At 34.1% G+C, this 21,467-nt stretch overlaps 2 protein-coding genes across 2 annotated transcripts; both read left to right on the top strand.

Annotated features, from left to right (window-relative positions):
• Window positions 1-1,846: 1,846 nt before the first annotated feature.
• LOC121975893 (proline-rich receptor-like protein kinase PERK9) lies at window positions 1,847-6,584 on the top strand. Its single transcript, XM_042527819.1, has 8 exons — window positions 1,847-3,276; window positions 3,409-3,822; window positions 3,950-4,036; window positions 4,136-4,206; window positions 4,282-4,358; window positions 4,440-4,587; window positions 5,834-5,995; window positions 6,179-6,584. The coding sequence occupies exons 1-8, from the start codon at window positions 2,598-2,600 to the stop codon at window positions 6,320-6,322; spliced, it is 1,782 nt and encodes a 593-aa protein (XP_042383753.1). The 5' UTR covers window positions 1,847-2,597; the 3' UTR covers window positions 6,323-6,584.
• Window positions 6,585-9,320: 2,736 nt separating this feature from the next.
• On the top strand, window positions 9,321-19,913 carry LOC121975894. Its single transcript, XM_042527820.1, has 9 exons — window positions 9,321-9,681; window positions 13,089-13,245; window positions 13,436-13,536; window positions 14,643-14,768; window positions 14,913-15,033; window positions 15,132-15,216; window positions 18,123-18,236; window positions 18,310-18,349; window positions 19,513-19,913. Exons 1-9 carry the CDS (start codon window positions 9,508-9,510, stop codon window positions 19,663-19,665), a joined length of 1,071 nt encoding a protein of 356 aa, XP_042383754.1. The 5' UTR covers window positions 9,321-9,507; the 3' UTR covers window positions 19,666-19,913.
• The last annotated feature ends 1,554 nt before the right edge of the window (window positions 19,914-21,467 follow it).

Raw genomic sequence — 21,467 nt, 5'->3', positions numbered from 1 at the left:
TCTACAAGCATCTCCTCCAAATTAATGATCAGTAATTGTTCTGGCATAAGCATCCTTTTAATTGGGTGATATAATAAGTAATAGTAAAGTTAATAATAATAGTTGCAACAAAATGATTTCATACTGTAAATAGATAGAAAATGTTTATAAAAAAATGGAGTCTAAATGTCTGATGAACAAAAATGGAGGAAAGGAAGCATGATTCTATTAATAGTGTAGAATCATGAAATCTCTCATTCTCTTCTTGCATTTTAATGTCACTTGAGTAATGGAGGGGCACGATTCACTTTTCCCTCTATCAAGGGCGCATTACATTTAAATAACGATGGTTTGAATTTCATTTAAAAAGACATTATTTATTATTTGTGATGTTAGATTAGTCGTCAAGGTTAATTTGTGCTTTCTTATTTATCCTCATTATTAATGGTAATTTTTTATAGAGTGAAATCAGTCACCATCAAAATTAGTCGGAACGTCAGAATTAAATATCAAAATTATATATATGAAAAGCGTGAGGGATAAATAAGAGGATTAAAGGTTGAATTTCATGGGATGATTTTGATGGTCAAAATAATTTTGAGTGTTATAAGAGTAGAAGATAGTCTACTTTCACATATTTCGGATGCTGTTAATTAAAATGGTATATATATATATAAAAACATTTTATAAATATTAGGGAGTTGCTTTGAGTTGTTTTTGTCGAAATTTGAAAGTTTTAATTGAATTTGTATTTTTTTCACAAATTAATGTCATTTTAAACTTAAATATATTTAATGTATATTTTTTGTCAGAATTTAAGCTGTGAACATAAATCTAACTGTATCCGAATTATGTCATTTTGAAAGGAACAAAGAGGAGACTAAGTGATCCGAACGACTATAAAAAATGATTGTTCTAAAATAAAATTATATATCATTTGTGATGTTAGATTAATCGTCAAGATTAATTTGTGCTTTTTGATTTATTCTAATTATTAATGATAAATTTTTATAGAATGGGATTTGTTATCGTCAAAATTAGTTGGAATGTAAGAATTGAATACCAAAATTATATATAAAAAATTTAGAAAAGCATGAGGGATAAATAAGAGGATTAAAGTTTGAATTTCATGGGATAATTTTGATGATCAAAATAATTTTGAGTGTTATAAAAGTAGAAGATCATCTACTTTTACATATTTCGGATGCTGTTAATTATAACTATAAACTAGTGCTATTTTAAACTTAGAGATATAAAAGCATTTTATAAATATTAAGGAGATGTTTTTAATTGTTTTCGTCAAAATTTGAAAGTTTTAATTGAATTTGTATTTTTTTTTCACAAATTTATGTTATTTTAAATTTAAATATATTCAGTGTGACATTCTTTATCAAAATTTAAGCTACGAACATAAAGTTAACGACATCTGAACTATATCATCTTAAAAAAAACAAAGAGAGGACCAAGTGATCCGAATGACTATAAAAGATGATTGTTCTAGATAAAATATTTTTTTGATTTATTTATCAATATTTTATCATCCATAATATTAGATTGGGATTGATATCATTTTTCTTTAAAAGTTTTAAAGAGATTAAAGACATTAGAATTTGAATAACGAATATTTTGAAGGTTGTTGTCTATCTAACGCGCAAAAGCAATAAAAGATCTGCCTTTAAATTTTAAATAAATAAATATTTTAGACGTGGATTTTTAAATGCGTATAAATTATATTTTTAATTTACGCGAACTCAGATGAAGTCCGGAATTATTAAAAAAAATTGTGGAAAAATATTAAAAATGGAAAGGAAAAGAAATTGTCTACGCATATAAAATGCTTCGTCTTGGTTTACAGCTAGAAGTAGCTCATAATGCGGCTTCGGGAACTACCACTGCCAGTACAATCTGCGTCTCCCAGTTCTTCACCCCCAAATCCAAGCTCATGTATTGAAATTACGCCAAGTCGTCCTCCTCACGTTCTCCACCTTCCGATTCAGCGTTGCCAGGACGGGTCGGAAAGGTTATTAGGGTACTCGTCTCCAGTATTTCTCGTTCCTGTTCTTCCGCTGCGGCTTATTCTTCTTCCGCCAGGCTGCGGCCTTGCAGCGGCAGTGTTCTCGCATTGTGAGATTGAGCTCTGGGCTGATCCGTAATCTGGTACGCCTCCGTGCTTGGAGATACGTCTTTCGTTGAAGGTTGAATCTTGATGAGTTTCTAGGGCAAAAGCTTGAATCTTTGTGGGATAATCTGTCCCATTAATCTGGTATCGTCCAGAAATGGTCGGATTTTTCTTCCGGGTTGTAGGTTGTGCCAATGGGCGTTCACTTTTTAGGGCGGAAATCAGGTTTCTGAAAGGACAGGAATTTTAAGTGCTCATAATTAGTGGAATCATTTGACAGTCCTCTAAAATCTGTGTCTTTTCAATTGGTTTGGAGGACTGCATTGGTGTAGCAGTTCATCGATTGTGGTTCGTGGAGATGTGAAGGAATTCTATCTTGGATTTGGAGAGTTCTCGGCGATTGAAGCCCTGGGAAATGGTGGCTCTGTGATGCAGGTGATCTTGCGAGCTTTCTTGAAGGAGACTGGTGGCTGCGAGGGCTATCCAGTGGAAGCAAAAGATGGAATTTTTCTACTACACATCGCCGCCACCGCCGCCACGAGATGCCCTCTCATCACCACCATCTCTTCGAAGTGGGTATCACAGCCCCCCTTTGCCGGCTCCTTCTTCCAGAGCGGATCCACCTTCATCCCCTCCCCTCTCACCACCGTCTCCAGCTTCATCCCCACCAGCTTCTCAACTACCGAGTGCTCCACTTGAAGGCCATTCTTCACCACCATGTCCCTCTGTGCCAACACCTCTTCCACCAGCAATTGCTGTTCCGCCAACACTGCAGCCTTTGCCAGCTCCACCAGCTTTTTTTCCTCCTATCACACCAATCTATTACCGGTCGCCACCACCGCCATCCCTTGTTCCACCACCACCTCCTCCTCCTCCTAGTTCTTCACCACCACCTCCTCCTGTTCCATATAATACCAATCCTCCCCCGCATGTTCGAAGCCCACCATCACAGCCTCATCCTCCACCTAGACACAAAGTGTCTCCCCCACCTTTGAACAATGGCTCCACAATGGGTACTACTGCAACTGTTGCTACATTCGCTGTTGTTGCAGGTATTGTAATGCTTAGTTTTGTCGGAGCGACTGTGTGGCTTGTGAAAAAGCGTAAGAAGCCACTCCAACCTATTAGTCACGGCGGAGATATCGCTGTGGCACCATCAGTGTCTACACTTATATCAGGTAAGGTATATTTCCCATATCTTATCGATTCATGAATCAGCAAGCTTAAGTAAAGATGTGTTATTTGCAAATATAAAATTAGATTCTCTCAACTCCTAAATCTAGTAACCTAACTTTGTCTTCTCTCTTTAGAGATATACCCTCATGCAAGATCTCCACCATATCCTCCTGTAAGGCATGGCTCTGAAGGAAGTTCTGGAATCCCTTTCTCACAATCCGAGTCGGGGTTAGGACATACAAAATTATGGTTTACATTGGACGAGCTATCAATGATTACGGATAACTTCTCACCTCAGAACCTTTTAGGTGAAGGTGGATCTGGTTGTGTATATAAAGGATACTTAATGGATGGAAGAGAAGTGGCTGTGAAGAAGCTTAAAGTTAGTGGGGCACAAGGAGAGCGCCATTTCAGAGCTGAAGTTGGAACTATCAGTCGTGCACACCATCGCCATTTGGTTTCTCTTGTAGGATACTGTGTATCAGAGAATCAGAGATTGCTCGTCTATGATTATGTGCCCAATAGAACTCTTTATTACCATCTCCATGGTGAGTAATGATTTTTATTCTTTTTTTTTCTCGGGACCAAGTTAATTCACACAGGTCTTCAAAGTCTACCATCAAATTGTATTTAGTGATGCATGTATTCCTATCCTATCTGGCATTGCTTTTGCAGGAAAAGGAAGAGCAGTAATGCAATGGACCAAGAGGGTTAAGGTCGCTGTTGGGACAGCTCGTGGAATAGCATACCTTCATGAGGATTGTAATTTCTATTTTCTTTCTTGTTCCACTCGGCTTTGTTGACTTGAAATAAATCATACACTAAATCAGAAATTTTTGTCAATTTTATTTCTTGTATCAGGTAATCCTCGGATAATTCACAGAGATATCAAGTCCTCAAACATTTTATTAGATTACAACTTTGAGGCTAAGGTTGCCATACATCTTGTTTGGTGCACTGAAACTGCCAAAACTTTGAATTGCAACTGATTTATTCTGATATATTAGGTTTCTGATTTCGGGCTTGCAAGGTCAGCCATGGATGGAAACTCACACGTGTCCACACGTGTAATGGGAACTTTTGGGTAGAAGACAACATGAAATTTTGATATTATTCAATGAGGCTGGCTATCGTTTGTAAAACTTACTATACATTGCCTTTGCAGATACTTGGCTCCGGAGTATGCAACTAGTGGAAAGTTAACTGCTAAGTCTGATGTATATTCATTTGGGGTGGTTCTTTTGGAACTTATTACAGGACGGAAGCCTGTTGATTTGTCTCAACCTTTGGGAGACGAGTGTCTTGCTGAATGGGTAGGCTCTCTAACAGCAATCTGGACTGATTTCTCTAGTGTCATTAACTGCATTGCATGTTGAATTAAGGAGATAAACATAATGTGTTTATTGCAATAAAAATACGTCCTTTTTGAGTCAGTTTGTTTGCGTAAAGTTATAGGTTGTGATCTAGATGATGGTAAAAGAATTGATTGTCGAGCTGTATGAGGTAGGATTCCGTAAACTTGCTCATAAGTAGTAGATTATGTCACATTTCCCTTTCTTTTTCCTTTGTACTTTACATGCTGAAAAAATTAGGTGGAAACTCCCATTGCCTTCTGAAAATCCTTCCTCCGTTCTAGGCTTCCAGTAGCTCTTCTATTTCTTCGCATTCTGTGCATCTCATTGAGCTTGCCTTTTCATTATGTCATTGTCCTTGTTCCTTTGATTAGCTCGGATCGTTCACTAAGCACATGTGAAAAGCAGTGAGTTTATATGTTAGTGGCCCTAGCTGTATATTCCATATTTACCTAATATTTCTAGAACAGAATAACCAAGAGTTTCCCTGCCAACTTCGCCGAAGCAGTAGCGAATCTAGGTCCAGTAACCCAAGTAAGCATTGGATCAGGACTTTCAAGTTTCATCCGCGGTCTTTTGCAGAACACATTCAGATTCTACTTGTTTTGGTTGAAAAGACTTTTATCCTCAATTTCCTTCCCTAGCCTTTGTGCTAAACGCAGTTCGATTGATATGTATTATCTGAGTAAATCTCAAAGCTTTGATACTCAGCTCGTGTATTTGCTTTGTGGGTTGTGATTCTCCTCTTCAAATCTCACTAGTTATCATATTGACAAAATTCTGAGATCTCTTGGTTTAGAAAGGTTTATAAGCATGAAAAGTTATTGGTTTAGAGTACTGGGCTTAAGGAACCATTAGATGAAGGTTTTGTGATCGTGTTTTTCAAAGAGATGTATCTAAAATAAGCCCAGAGATGCGCGAATCATCAAACGATCATGTACTACATTGGATGAATAGTTAATGTCACTGTAATCAAACAGTAATCATGAACGCCAGGCACAACTTTATGATCACGACAAGACTCACCCACCCTTATCGTGAAGTGGGATTATTTGGTTGAACATTCTTTGGACATACGAACTTGTGCAATAATATTTTTCCTGTTTTTAAGCTTAAGAATCGCGTTGCTGAAATGCTAGCTGTGATTTGAAAAGATTCATTAGAAATTTATTAAGAGATGGAAATTGTGACTGCTATCTCATTATAGGCTCGACCGTTGCTCATCCAAGCTCTTGAAAATGGAGATTTTAGACGCCTACCAGATCCAAGGCTCAGCGGGAACTATGACTACGACGAGATGCTTCAGATCATTGAGGTAGCAGCTGCTTGCATTCGGCATTCTTCTACCATGAGGCCTCGGATGAGTCAGGTAAAATCCAAGCACTACATTCTACAGCCAAGTGATCTACTTCATTCAGTTAATCTTCGAAGTTAAATAGTGTCTTTCCTATTCTTTTTGCTTATATCGAAAGGTCGAAAAAAGTTGATTGTTTTCTCATTCTTCTGTCTTATCTTTCGCTGAAGACTTGATCATTGCTCATGGTTTGTTCAGGTGGTGAGAGCTCTCGATAACTTGACTGATCTAGACATAAACAATGGTGTGCCACCAGGCCACAGTGAAAGCTTTGATTCACCAAAATCTGAAGAAATCAGAATGTTTCAGAGAATGGGATTTGGCAGCGAAGAAGAAGAATAAGACTACAGCGAGCATACTCGAACAAGGTAAAACCAATCGAGGTGAATCGAACGGTACACATTTTTTCCCCCAGTCATTTTCTATACATCTGTTAAATTCTTGATGTAATTACTTCCACAATAATGCGATTCAGATAGTGAAAATGATCTCACTATATTTTCTCCCCCAGTCATTTTCTATACATCTGTTAAATTCTTGTGTAATTACTTCCCCAATGTGACAGCTTTGAAGCTTTGAATAAAATCCAAATTTAAGAGCCAAATCTGTGTTGCATAATCACATGAAATTTGGTTTTATATAATCTTTGTAAAAAAAAAAGCCGCAAATTTTCTAGAGAACGGAAACAGCATGGATTTTTTTTTTTAAATTTTGTTTTTATTTTATGTTTGTAAGATGTAAATACAGAAATAAATTAAACTAGTGATATAATACATTAAAACCACATTGAATTTGGATTTTCGAGTGTCGATCTGAATTATTTGGGTCTTTGAAAATCTGAATTATTTGGATTTTTGAGTGTCACCCTTACGTTTAGAATTAAGAATTAATTATTTGGGTAAGATTCGTCAGACCTATAGTAAGGATGATGCTAGAGAATCCCAGTAACGCTAAAGAATCCCAGTAACGCTAAAGAATCCCAGCAATCCTTATGAAAAAAATTAATTTAATTTAATATTATACTTATTTTAGTAAAAACAACTAAAAAAAGTATATTTTTTAACATTATAGGCCTAAAATATTTATAGAAATTTTTTTGATCATAAGATTGTCAATTTTAAGATGTGAGATTAAAGAATTATATTTTTTTATATAAAACAATCAGAGAAAATTAATGATGAGAAAAATTAATAATAATATGTCGCAGCTGAGCCTCGAATTCTAGATCACTGATTGTTTCGTTTGTGAAATTACTAATAAATTTTGGAATTATTTTTAGTGCGAATAGAAAAAAAGATATTAACGTAAATTCATTTTAAGCTTCATCAAAATTAGCTAGTAAAGAAAGAAGATTTTTAATAAAATAGTAAGATATAGTAATATAATTAAGTAGAAAACTAACCAGAGTATGGAATGAAAAGGATAGGACAATATCAGGTTTTACGGTGGATTTTCGGTTGTGAAGGTTGGTTGTTGGATAGAGGAGATTGAGAGAATGAATTATGAGAAGATATTTATAATAAAAATTTTGATATTTTTTTTATAATGTAAGGATTCTTTATAATTTATATTATAAAAAAAGGATAAACCTTCGAGCTAAATCTTCCCTTTAAAATTGGTAAATATCTTAGACAGCATTGTTCCTTTTTGAAAATGCCCAAAATAGAATATCACCCCACACGAAGAACTCGAAGTGTCTCTCGCCGAACTAGCAACTCCTCCAAAATGATTTCAAGGTTCCCAAAATAACTCCCATTTTTTGAATTTTCTCTTACATATGCAAATATTCTTAGCCTTAAAAAATTAATCTATTTTATTTTCATTTCTTAACTTAAAACTTTATGATTTTTTTAAAAATAAAGATATCATTGAGGATGAGAACAAGATCTACATTGAAAAATATTTTTGGCTTAAATGCATTTTTTTTATGTTATAATGGACAAATATCATCTACAGTACAGACTGTGAACGAAAAGCAAGTGTACATCAGGTAAAAAATAAAAGAGCCTCTTGTTGCCTATTTTTTTTTAAATTAAAAAAACATCACACCCCATCAATTCCTCTTAAAATAGCACATTATTATCTCTTGTGATGTGATGTGCACAGTGCATTAAATCATAAAGTGATCAGTCAATTGTATAAACATGTAAGCATGTATTATAAGAAAAAAAAGATTAATCAGATTGGTTAACGTTGAGTCTGGGATGATCAATTTTATGAAAGTTTTCATCGACCATTAAAGTAAATCGAAAAGAGTGGGTAACCCAGGAGCCTAGCATCCTGTAGTTGCGTGCCCCATTTAGAGGAAAAGTTCCTGTAAATTTGTCATAGCTGGGGCTCGAACTGTGGGTGTCTAGATGACAATCTGGATGCCCTGTCGCTGCACCATAGCCCCGAGGTCACAAAAAAATGATTAATCAGGTTGGGTAACGTCGAGCCTAAGATGACCAGTCCGACCCTACAGAAGTTTCCATCGGCCACTAGGATAAATCGAGAAGCGCTCGTAGTGGGCAGCCGAGCTCAGCATCCTTTAGTTGCATGCCCCATTTAAAGGAAAAATTCCTATAAATTCGTTATAGCTAGGCTCGAATCGCGGGTATCTGGGTGACAATCTAGATACACTACCACTGCACCATAGCCCCGGGAAAAAAAAAAACCAGGTTAGGTAACGTCGAGTCTGGGGTGACTGATCTGACCCTATAAAAATTTTCCATCCGTCACCAAGATAAATCGAAAAGCGCTCATAACAAACAACCTAAGAATCCAATATCATTTTGTTGCATTCTCATTTAAAAGAAAAATAATTTTCGTAAACATGTATTATAGCAACTACATATTTTATAATTATTATTATAGTTATAACATATATAATTTCATAATTATAATTATAACAATTATTATTATTTCTTAATTATTATAATATAAATGTTATTAAATAAAATAAGTTTAGTTGTAATAACTATCTGCTATAACATAAATATTAGCATTATAATAGTTATGATTTAAATCTTATTGAATAAGTCAGTCCATCCATGCAATTTAAAATTTAAGGTTAAAATTAGCGGTACAAAATCATAATCGATCCATCAAAAAGTCAAAATTAGTCCAACAGTACACATAAGACAATCCTCTAATTTTATCGGTTTGCGGGTTAGGATAAGTTTTGATTAAAAAAATAAAAAGGAGGTGTCCTTTGAATGATTTTAATATAAAGAAGGTGATATTAGTGATAAGATTTTCCAAATTTGAAGAATATTTTCATGGCAACCATTCCTGCCTTTAAAAGCCGTGCTTGGTTGGACCGGACCGGACTGATTAGGGATGCAGCATCTGATCTGATCTGATCTGATCTCGCCGCTCTCTCGTTAGATTGGCCGACCATCGCTACAAAAGGTAAAGCTCACAGCGCATGCTCGATCGCTTTATCGATCATCCGTCCGCTCGCTTATCGCCCTCCGCGAAGTCCTCCCTCGCGGACAAGAGGGCGACGAAGAAGAGGGCTCGGATCTGCTGGCAGGTGGGCTACTATGGGAGAGGAGCAAGATCCGCAGCGGCTGAAGAGGATCGCGGCGTCGTCGTACGACTACGAGGGGGATCCCCGATGGGCGGAGTACTGGTCCAATATCTTGATTCCGCCTCACATGGCCTCTCGATCCGACGTCGTTGACCACTTCAAGCGCAAGTTCTATCAGCGTTTCATCGTGCGTTTCACCTAGCTCTTGCTCCCTTACTGTTTCCCTTTTTTTTCCCCCTTAGTCTTTGGCCCGTCGTCGCCTCATAATTCTCGGCTCCTGATGTCTAACGTGTGCTGTAGTTTGGTTCTTTTTATGATCTGATTGGTTTGAATGCTCGGAGAAATGGATTATGGAGTTGACATATTAGTGTTTGAATTCTTTACTGTTTTGTTTTCTTTGTGCAAACTATGCGCTTCAACTTGTTCGCGTTCGATATTGACATATGGTCTCTTTTATGATTTCTCGATTTTTGCCCAAATTTGGTCCTTTGTAATGTCATCTCATTGTTTTTGGTTGTCCAGACAAAATTTCGTATATGAGCATGATTTTGTTGTATCTTTACTTTATTTTGATTGAACTTTGCGTTTTAATTTTGATGTGGTTTTGGTGAACATTTAGATTATTTTTCTCGGGTAAAGTTTGCAGCTGAAATTCATTTCAAGAGGTAGGAAATCACTAGAGCACTTATCTGGTGTCATCACTAAAAAGATGGTTCAAGGCGACTGCAACAAAAAATTTCAAGCGCAATTCTATTGAGACTGTTTCGTTCAAATACTAACTTGTTTTTAAACATCATGAGTTCCATCTGTTTCTAGTTGCCTTCCTTTGCCCTTGTGCATATACCAATTTCGTCTCTTGACAAAGTTTTGGTTCCCCATCAAATGAGACAGCAAAGATGGTGGAAGATTTGTGTTATATTTGGATAAGAAGTGATGATTCATTGCCAGTTTTGTAGACAGAGCAAAGTGCATGTATTACTCTTTAGATTAATCTCACATTATATACACTGTGGGCCACTGGAGGGAGGGTATTTATAAGCTTACGTTAGTAGACTACTATAAACTTATCTTAAATATTGTAACCTAATGGTTCAACCGAACAAGTTACTAAGCCAAATTTCTTGAGAAAATGGTTCAACCGAAGATTGCTTTCTCATTCTTGAATTAACTTTATCCAATATGTTTATTGACCACAATTTCTCTATTCTTCAATAGCAGAGAAAAAATATTAAAATAAATTAAATGGCATTTAAGCTAGCCTCTATAATTCTGTATGAGAATTCCCTTTCAAAACTATCAGAAGTCTTTTCTTGTCCATTTTATCATTTTTCCATCTTCTTCTTTCTCAGAACTTATGTCAAGCACCTTATATGCCTCATATATCCATCCAGTGTAGATTTCCCTTTCAAAAAAGTGCGCTTAGATTGGGACGGAGACTATTCGTGATTTCCTTACTCTTTGTTCTAGACTTTGGGTTGATAATGCCGCTTTTGAGACTGATTCAACCAAAGTCTCTGATTTCCAATGCCCTGTATCTTTATAATGTAGGTTCTGTTGATACCGTGATTTTTTAATTTCCCCCTTGGAACAAATATGTCAAAATGAAATTAATTTTGTCATACAATATCCCTACGACAAGTAGAGCTTCATTGGGTGTATTCAATCTCCCTAAATTAAAAAAGGCTTAGTTATCTTTTTCCAAAATGAAGGCCAATTATGAGTTATGGAAGAGTTGCACTGGCTTATCCAATTGAACTGCTGGGGAGAGGACGAGAGGTGGTGCTTAAGATGTTAGACTGATGAGTTCAGCTAGACTATGAGCCACATCCTCAGAATGAAAAAAAACCCGTTGAAGTTCTAATGGTTATTATGAGATGAATAGTACACTTTTACCCTCCAATATCTTTCCTTTAATGCTATTTTTAAATGCATTGCGTATAGAATTTTCAGAAGAAAAAAAAATCAATTTGCTTCTCATAAAACTCCTTTCACCTCTAATTATATATTTAATCACCATAATTATTCTCAGAAACCTTCAGTTACGTAGTGCTTCACATGTTTTTTCTTCTTGATGTTTGTTGAATTGAATGTATAAATCTGTTTAACTTTTAAAATGATTTTGAACATATTCTATTGGATATCAAGTTCTTTTCTGTTAATGCGATGCTTTTTTACCTATCTAGGAGGAACCTCTATCTGAAGTTGAGCTTCAGCTTAGGAATATGAAATTGTTCATTGATTGTATTGGAATTTCTTTTTTGTGCAATATCTCAGAGCAAGAATGTGGGTTGGAGCTATAAATGGTTGCTCCATTATTATGATTGGTGAATTATGGTTCAAATCACGAAAATAGACTCTTTGTTATGCAAAGGGATGGCTGGGACTTTAACCTTGTCTAGACCTTAAATTCCAGAAGTATCATGCATTTAGGTCTTTATAATAATTACATATCTGCTTTCTATTCAAATAGAATACCTTGTTGACTCATCTCTCATGATGCATTGTTGATGCTTTTTGGAGATCAGAGATTTTGGATAAGAGAGATACTATAATTGTCAGCCTACCTACCATATTGTGACAGAATTCACTTGATTTGATTCAAACTGCCATAAACCAGTATCTAAATAAATGGTACCTTTTAATATTTAGTGCCCTTCCATTTTTGACACACCTAGACATTTGGAAGTAAAGAATGACGCAGAACAGTCATACATCATTCACTTGGTGCTTGCATTAATTGCTCCCTTTTGTTGGCCTCCCAAAGCTAATTTAGATGCATGCGTGTCTTTGAGCAAGTTTTTAGGTTTACACTTTCTTTCATATTGCTTTTTTACTTTGATGGAGTTGAGAGGAAAATTATTGCTGTATTATTACTCATGTAGTGGAACTACAACTCATTGTTTCATTGCAAGAAGACCTATTCTTTAAGACTAGAGATAAGAATTAGATTAGGTAAATATGAGGCTAGATAATTTAAGACTGAGTTTAATTTGACCTATTCTTTCAAACAGCCACCATCTCTGTTATAATTTGTCAACCGCTAACCACAAGTGATGCCAGTTGTAATACATTACTTCATTGATTTCTATCCTTGACCTATATAATTGTCAAAGTTAGTTGGTTGTCTAAGTTTGCTAAAGTAAGGTTGAATATTGTTATAAACATATATTCTTAATTTGTTTGCTTAATCATCAAATTTCTCTCATAAAATTCCACAATAGTAACTTCAAGAATCTGGTCTAGTTAAGATATTTACTTATTACCTTGGTTCGATTATTTTTTATTTTCCTCATATCTTTACTAATGATACTAGATTTTTTTACAATCTTATGGTTTTCCCTCTTAAATTTTTCAATACAAAAAGCACTAATGGATTTTTTTGTTTTCTAAATTGAAGCATTTTTCATTTAAATGATTACATGTCTCCATTTTTTAGAATAATTTTGAATTTCTGTAGTATTGTTTGTTGTTCTGTGTCTATTGCCTTGCTTTTGGATGCTTTTAGTTCCTTCAAGTTGTTAGTAATGCTGAAGGATTCCAAAGAAGGCAATCCAAGTATGCATATGAGTTTTGATAATTTATCAAACCTTCTAGGATCCTGAGCTTGTTGTGGAGGCAATGGCTTCAACTAGTTCTTCTCAGTCAGCAAAAACATCAGAGAGACCTTCAGCACAAACAACAGAGTCATCAAGAGCATCAGAAAGACACTCCTCCCAGCCAAGTGCTCGAAATGTGAGGCCACAAAATCCAGGTGGGTTTGAATCCAAAAACCTTTTCATTGCTTATTCTTAGGAATATGCTCCAACACAGACTATATATTTGACAGATGCTTATAATGCATCCTTTAAGAGAGGGAAAGAACCTTTAAAACTCAATTTGTTTTTTTTATTGGTAAATGTGTGAATGTATATTATGAGTTAAAACTCAATTTGTTGTCATAGGTTCTACTGGTGGAACTACTGGAACAGCTGCATCAACAGGCAGGAATGCTAACTCATTGAGGCTAGATCAACGATCTATTCATTTTTCTCTCAATGCTTGGGTATAGAGTAACTCCTCTCCTTATGTATTAGTTAATCTTCTTGTAATATTTGATTGACAAAAATTGGTAAGCATCTTTCTGGTTTTTCATGTTGTCTTACGGGTCTCCTTAATCATTTAATTTCAGGCTTCATAGTATCATATCATTCCAAGTGGAAAATGATGTTTAATTGAATCAATGTCAAATTAATGAAATAGATTTTTGGGAAACAAGCCAATCTATCATTGGATAAATACAGCTAATTTGAGTCCTGTGGCGCTAGTGATGGCAAATATTTCATACTTGTCCAAGATAATGCCATTGCTGATAATTTATACATAAATTAATATACTGAATCTTACATGAAATCTTCATCAAATGTTTTCATTAAAATAGTCTTTTCTGATCTAGGTCACCATGCCAATTGGGAAACGAAATTAGTGGTGGAACATTCCATTCTCTTTTTCCATAAAATGAGTTACATCTACTATCTGACATTTCACATTCGTTGAGCTAAGCAATCAATATGATAAAAATTACATATATCATATCTAAATAATACATATAATGCAAAATACATAACATAGAATACTGCACGTTAATTAATGGACACAGTTAATGTAAAAGTAGACTTATATGTTAACCTACATAGTACATAGTACATAATACATATATATTATGTTTCTTGTTTCATTATTTGGTAAAATTGTTTGATCAAATCGTTTATTATTTTGGACATGGCTGTTAAAGCATTTAGTGTGCATTTTTATACATCCATAAGCAAATGCAATGTGGTTCTTTACTAAATAATGTTTGCAGTTGCATAAGTGGTTTATGTGGAGGCTTTTTAAAACAATGCACAAAGATTTCATGTTTATCATAAGTTAGCATCCATCTAATTATGTCAAAATACATATGGCCCTGAAGGCTATTTGTTTGAGTCTTGGGTCCTTTAGGTCTTGGCTTAAACACTAGCTCCTCTTCTTCTTTTGCATACACCTTTTTTTAAAGCAAAATTGTGCTTCTCTATTTTAGTGTGATTATTCTTTCAGACTTTCTATGCTTTAACTCACATGCTATATGATCCTTCTCGATTTCAATAAATTGATGGATCATATTTATACCAGGTTTTAGTGGTTGCTGTGCTTGGAATGCTTCCAGTTGTACCAAGAAATCTTTCAAACAAAGCATATCGTTTGTCTTTGCTTGGTACTGCATGCTCCTCAGTTTATTCAATCTACACTCTCTATGGGGTAAGGTTTAATTAATAGTCATTCATGATTTAAAACTGCGACTAGATTTAGTTTGTTTTCTTGGTGGATCATGGTAGTTTGCATTTTACAGGTACATGCTATATGCTCTCTTTTTTTTTAACTTATTATATATATTTTTTACAGAAACCAAGGGCATGGAATCTTCCTGCTATCCAAACATGGTTTCAGACTTTGATTGGAGCAAAAGATTTTGTCCATTTAATATATTGTGTTACACTTGTTACATCTCAACTACACTTTAAATGTGAGTTATTCTGCAAATTCTCATTGAACTTCTAAATCCGTGCTATCACATCATCTTGGCATATTATTGATTATTGCTGATGCTAATTTACTGAACAGTTGCTCTCATCCCTGTATTTTGTTGGTCACTTGAACTCGTGGCAAAATTCCTCAGACGTAACTTTGCACGTTCTTCTTTATACAGGTAAGCAAAATTCAAGTTTGACTACATTTTAAATTCTATTGAAATCAAGAATAGTTTTATGTTCTTAAATGATCTACCAAAATTCATGTGTGCTAGAGGTAGCGATTTGGTTCATGGGCAGACTTTTTTGAGGATTCAATTCTCTGACCGATATTAACATAATTTAATGGACTGATGAATTTGGGCTGATCTATAATCATTCCAACAGTTAGCGAATTTCAATCCAAAGAAGGTGCGGTGAAAGTGATAATGAGTAATGACATATGAGAATGGCTTGACACAGTCATTGATCATTCATTGGCAGTTGGCAGAGGCTATGCTATTGAGTGTTGTGTTGCTTTGACAATTTTCCATGCATTAATTTTACTACACACCCTGAAGTTTAGCGTGTTTTGGATTGGCCTGAAGTTCCAGATAAACAATGTTACCCTTATAATTTGTTGGTGTTAATAAAATCATGAAGTGAAGGCTAACGTATATATAAATTTTGCATGATGGAAGTGTTTTAAATATATCAGTAAACCAAGATCCAGTGTCTTTATTAAATAATAATACTGTGGAAGTATGAATATATCCAGATGTTGTAGCAATAAGCATCTTATTGAACATAAATTTATTTAGAATAACTTATTGCTGAATAAACAACACTGCAACCTCACCCCTTATGTCTTGTTAATACAGTTTCTGTATTAATGTAAGATATATGCATGCTGAATGTTTGATCTCCATACATATAAACACTACACTACCTAGCATTTTGTGTGAAAAACCTATTGAACACTCCATATATCTAACAATAATCATAAGGTAGTAGCGGGTGTTGAAGGTAAACATGACTCAAATGGTTATTAGAGAAGCATGTGTTGAAGCTGAACATGAATCAAATAATTATTAGAGAAGCACCTTCAATTAAGAGGTATAGATCACTCTACATCCAATCAACTCCACTTATAGTCCCTTAATTGCCCCCATGGGTAGCACAGTTGGTACTTGCATGTGGTGTTGCTGTAATAGGTCATGGGTCGATTCTATGCATGTGTGAAAATGCATCGTGGGTCACCTGACCCCATGCAAAGGGCCATTGTGCTAGGCGAAGCCCTCGTGATTTACCTCCCTTCCAGATCGCATAGGGCAGTCTTGAAAGGGGCCCCCGGGTGAGGGTTATCACCTTTTTGCTGTAACTCCACTTATAGTCAGATACAATAATGTTATCAGGTGCCATTAATGATAGTATTGAAGCAAATTAATACTAAGGGTCTACTCGTTTGGACATTGAAGGCTGGATGGATAGGTGGATGGATGGACCTATATATACGTTCAATAGATTCATTTTTAAGGATGAACCATTAGCTGAAGGATAAAGATATTGATTTATCCTTCATCTTTTGCCTGGCCAAATGAGGTGGAACAGAGAAATGATGGATTATTAAAAAAAAATATTTTTCCTATTTATTATACCTTCTAGCCTTCTTAATTAACCTAATAACCTTTTATTTTCCAGTTCCCAGATGCAGGCTGGGATGAGGCATGGTTTTTTTTAAATTGGCAAGCCAACTTGAGTGTGTGTATGATTTCTGAGAATAAGAAATCAATTTTAATTACAATGGCTGCTAAATTCCTCAAATATTTTCAATACGTTATTGCATGCATACTTTAGCATTCAATTCTATAATAGTAGTGTTCCCAGTCAATGTTAATTGGGTTGGTCAAAGTTAAACCCATTAGTCTCACTATCGTCCATTAATTGCATTTTCTTCCTAATCTTTCCAGTTATCATCCTGAACCAAAAACATGCCAGAATCAAGATCATTAAATAATTATATATGTGGATATATATGTGTGTGTGTAATCTATAATATAAATAACTATCCTCATAACTAATCTGCTATAGATATTAGATAATACAAATATAAATACAGGTTCATTGTTCCCTTATTCATTTTGTTTCAAATGTCGAATAGAGTTGGAGTTACAAGAGAGAATATAAGTTACGTTATTTTTTTTTTGAATTTAGTTCTCTGTCCTTTAGACTTATCCTTCTACTTGAATAGGTGAAGAATGGATGGATGAATCACTTCTTCCATTGGTCAGTCTAAATAGACAGATAAAAGGAGAGAATAATCTCCATCAATCTATCCATTCAACGTCTCATCCCTCTCCATCTTTCAACTTATCGCTCCTTACAACTGAACAAACTTCTAAAGTCTGAAGGGAAAGGAATTAATCCCGAACAAACATCTTGATTTTTGTTATATTTGAGGACACAAATCAACTATGGAGTTCAAATAGAAGATCAAGACTCCAAAGTAAAGTGAGAGGGACAAGCTCCAAACTTCAGAGACTCGAACAAACAAAAGTTGGCTTTCAACAATAATGAAAAGAACAATTACAACATCAAATCAAATAATCACTTGGGGAAATTGTGAAGGTGAATGGAACTATTCTGTTTAAATATGATATCCAGGAATTTTCTTATCTATTTAATGTTAAGGTTAGAGAAAAATGCCCAGTTTGCAGAATTCTTGAGATGAGAATGAAGTCCAGTTAATAACTTCAATTTCCACAGATGATGATAATGAATTGTTACTAATAACTGTAGTATGGATTTGATGACATTTCCACGGTCTCTTTTGCAGCTATATTATTTGAAAGCTTTCCCAATCTTTGGCTAATTTTTTACTGAGAGTTCTTATCTTTAATTTCTTATTTTGCTACAAAATCCAAACAATAATTTCATGTCTTTCAACACAGTGTTGTTTATGCTTTTATCAGATGGATTTGTATTGTTGATTTTGCCATCATTTTACTAATTTCTCTGTCATGCAAAAGCATGTTTATTTTTCTTGATGTTTTCAGGGAGCAAATTCCTTAAAAATTGAGGTAATGCTTTCATATTTCATGTACAGGAAATACTTGGAGGAACCTTGTGTGTGGGTAGAAGCAAATGGAACTACATTGACTATTCTAAGTTCAAATGCTGAGATTGGATTGGGCTTTCTTCTAATTTTATCTTTATTCTCGTTAGTCTATACTTCTTTCTGTTTTAATCATTTCAAATTCTACCAATGGAGTTACTAATTTCACTCGATACAGGTGGCAACGGAATATAATCCAGACATTCATATATTGGCAGGTTAGTTATGTTGGCCACAAACATTCAGACATTAACATTATGTTTATAATAATAAAAAAAAATCAGCCTGTACTTGCATAGAGTTGAATGGAGTGTTTAGATCCATGGAGCCAACCACATATAGTTCGCATTAACAGAGCCTTATACCCAAACTATTAAGACCGCTACTAGAGCTTCTGGTCAAAGAATTTGTCTTTTGATAGCTGTCATTTTAGGATACCTCCTTATAGTGTCTCCTATATACAAAATGAGGTTAAAAGGATACAGATAAGCAAAGGTTTCGGTTTAATGATAATCAGCTGTTGTGTTCTAATGAAGCGACTATGAAATAGGCATATTAGATTTGGCACAAATCAGTTGTTTTTGTTAACTATTCCCAGACCTGTCATTCTTTTAATTAATTAGGGTATGGCTGAGCAATGATGCATTCTTTCCTTGAATCCCATTAAAGCAAGCTAGGGATAAACTAAAAATTGATTTGACAGTCTATAAAAGTTCCTACCCTTAACTAAACCTATTAGACAAATGTCACTTGCAAAATATAATGTAGTTGAGATACGTCTGCCTATGGGCGCTTTAAGGATGAGAATGACATTTTTAAAATAGTGTGTGTGTGTGTGTTATAAAAACTGAAGTACAGTAACTTCTAATGCTACAAAATCAACAAGGGACATTGTAGTAAGAATTGATATCATATCTCAGTTTATTATTATTTAAATTAAGTCAATATCAACAAATAATTAAAGACAAGTCCACTTAAAGAATTTTGAATAAATATGTATTAAAAAGAGATGAGAAAATAATACCCTGCAATTGGTCAGTAATTCAGCATTTTGATCTACTCATATTTGGACCTGCTGACACAGAAGTGGGGAATATCTGGATCCAAGTTCTAAGAGTTCTTGTATCATTTGGATATGGAAACTGAGGGCATGTCTGAAACCACATTTGATACATACAACCATATGTAAAAGATATCTATGAGCCTGCCCTTGCTCCACTTTTATATAAACTGAACTGACAAATCTCATCCACTTTTTTTTGCTTCTTATGGAACTTCTCCAAACGGGCATTAGCATCTAGATTTGTTCAAATTGCAAGGTGGCTAGTTAGACTTCTTTGTTGTCATTCTGTCACTAACTCTCTCTCTATTGTTGATGCAGTTGCTGAAGCTCATGTACCAGGTTCCTGCTACTTCTGGTTATCACCAAAGTGTGTGGGCCAGGATTGGTCGCACCGTGAATCCGTATATCTATCGCTATGCCCCTTTCTTAAACAGCCCCATATCTGCAGTTCAAAGATGGTGGTTTAGATAGAAGGAAAAAAACAAAGAGAGAGAGGAGAGAAAGAACCAGGAAACTGAAGCTACTTTGGGATCCTGACAGCTTTTTTAAGGGGCAAATGTCATTTAATGCTAGGAAAATCACTTTTGGTTATGACATAGCTGCGTGTGGACAATTTATGTTAGAAAATATACTCATCTTAGTTTGAGCTTGTGGTGCTATATTCTGCTGTTATGTTATTTGTGGAAGAAAATTATTAATGCTGTCACAATTAACATGCATTCAGCATTCTAGTTCTGAGCACATTTACCGAACGGACCGCTTAACTTTTGTTTTTTTCCCCTTCTGAGCACATTTAACAAAGTCATAACACGATAGGACATATTGGGTGTAGCGTGAGTAAAATATCAGTTAAACTAAAATAACGCACTCAATTTAGGAGTTTGGTTGGATTAATTTTAATTTTATTATTATTATTTAAAAATTTTAAATTATTTTGATTTATTAGGATTTGTTTTTAAAATTTTAAAATTAATTAAATTGATTAAATCAAATTGATGTGATTGATGGACTTATCAAATCACGATTTAACTTACTTTCCATAGGTAGTCGGCGACTCAACATTCCTAAGTGGATTATTCAATATTTATGAATTGATATGTAAGACTATTAAGGTATATGCGATTTCAATTTTATTTGGACCATTATTTTTAATCATACTAGCCTATCTTGTTTTTCAAAATAAAAATAAATACTACATTGTCTGTATATTAATTTCTTAAAATCGGTGTTGTTTTCAAGTATATTCATGATTAAAAGGTTTCAAACATTAATTTTTACATTTTAAAAAATATTCAAATTTTTTAAAGAAAACTTTTAGTTTTAATATTATATTATATTATATTATTTTATTTGTCATAATTTTTTTATAATTATTATTAATTATATGTGATAAGATCTAATCAACCGTCTCTTTTCAATCTCTCTCAAAAAATTGATCTCATAACTCCTCTCTTACCAATGTTTCACATCATTTTCCTTCCTCAATAATAATTCCCTATTGATCATCATTCATTTCTCTTCCCTTACCAGTGATACTTTCAAAATGACATTCTTGTAATCACTTATTGATAGTTTTTTTTTCCTTGCTCTTTCATCGAATGCTAGTCTTTTTAAATATCATTTTTTTTTTCTTTTTTCAGTTTTCATGATGTCTTTAATCACATTGTTGGTTTTAATTGTGTTGTATTTGAGTGGTCTTTTGTAACTTTTCAGCCTTACCCCAGCAGTGTTAAATCGTAAATTTTTTACCTGTCACATGATTAATCGTATTATCTCATTTAGTCTTATAACTAGTATATGATGCTAATTCATACTGACCTGGATAACTCGATTTTGTATATGACAATTCTTTGACTAATTAGTACTTATCTATATACTTTGATTTATCTGTGAAAAGAGTATTCATAAATTTTTCATAGATGTGTTTTATAAGAAAAATTAAATAATTTAACAATTTTATTGATTGCTTTTTTTTTTTATCAAAACTAATATAAAGATTTAATTAATAACATCTAAAATTAAAATTAAATTTTATATAAAAATCTATTTTTAAAAAATAAAAAAAATTAAAACCAGTCCCAAATCTCAATGAAAAATATTAAGAGAATTTTTTTTAAAAATTATTAAAGGCTTAAATTTTTTTTCGGACCTTAAAGAAGTTGAGACTACCATGGCCTGATTAAAAAAAAAGTTTGATTAATTTGATAACCAATTGGATTTATATTAGTTGGTTTGTTCATTTTTAATAGTAAAATTTGGTTAGTTTGATTTAC

This window comes from Zingiber officinale, chromosome 4B, assembly GCF_018446385.1.
Source record: "Zingiber officinale cultivar Zhangliang chromosome 4B, Zo_v1.1, whole genome shotgun sequence".
NCBI classification, from domain to species: domain Eukaryota; kingdom Viridiplantae; phylum Streptophyta; class Magnoliopsida; order Zingiberales; family Zingiberaceae; genus Zingiber; species Zingiber officinale.
Note: the sequence above shows the minus strand (reverse complement) of the source record. Positions and strands in the feature narration are given on the sequence as shown.

What these genes read in the sequence shown, in the direction of transcription:
- LOC121975893 (XM_042527819.1), top strand. Translation starts at nt 2,598, where the DNA reads ATGGAATTTTTCTACTACACATCGCCGCCACCGCCGCCACGAGATGCC. An exon ending in AGTGTCTACACTTATATCAG is followed by an intron (nt 3,277 to 3,408) that starts GTAAGGTATATT and finishes TTCTCTCTTTAG; the next exon opens with AGATATACCCTCATGCAAGA. An exon ending in TGAGGCCTCGGATGAGTCAG is followed by an intron (nt 5,996 to 6,178) that starts GTAAAATCCAAG and finishes TGGTTTGTTCAG; the next exon opens with GTGGTGAGAGCTCTCGATAA.
- LOC121975894 (XM_042527820.1), top strand. Translation starts at nt 9,508, where the DNA reads ATGGGAGAGGAGCAAGATCCGCAGCGGCTGAAGAGGATCGCGGCGTCG. An exon ending in GCACGTTCTTCTTTATACAG is followed by an intron (nt 15,217 to 18,122) that starts GTAAGCAAAATT and finishes TTTCATGTACAG; the next exon opens with GAAATACTTGGAGGAACCTT. An exon ending in CTAATTTTATCTTTATTCTC is followed by an intron (nt 18,237 to 18,309) that starts GTTAGTCTATAC and finishes CACTCGATACAG; the next exon opens with GTGGCAACGGAATATAATCC.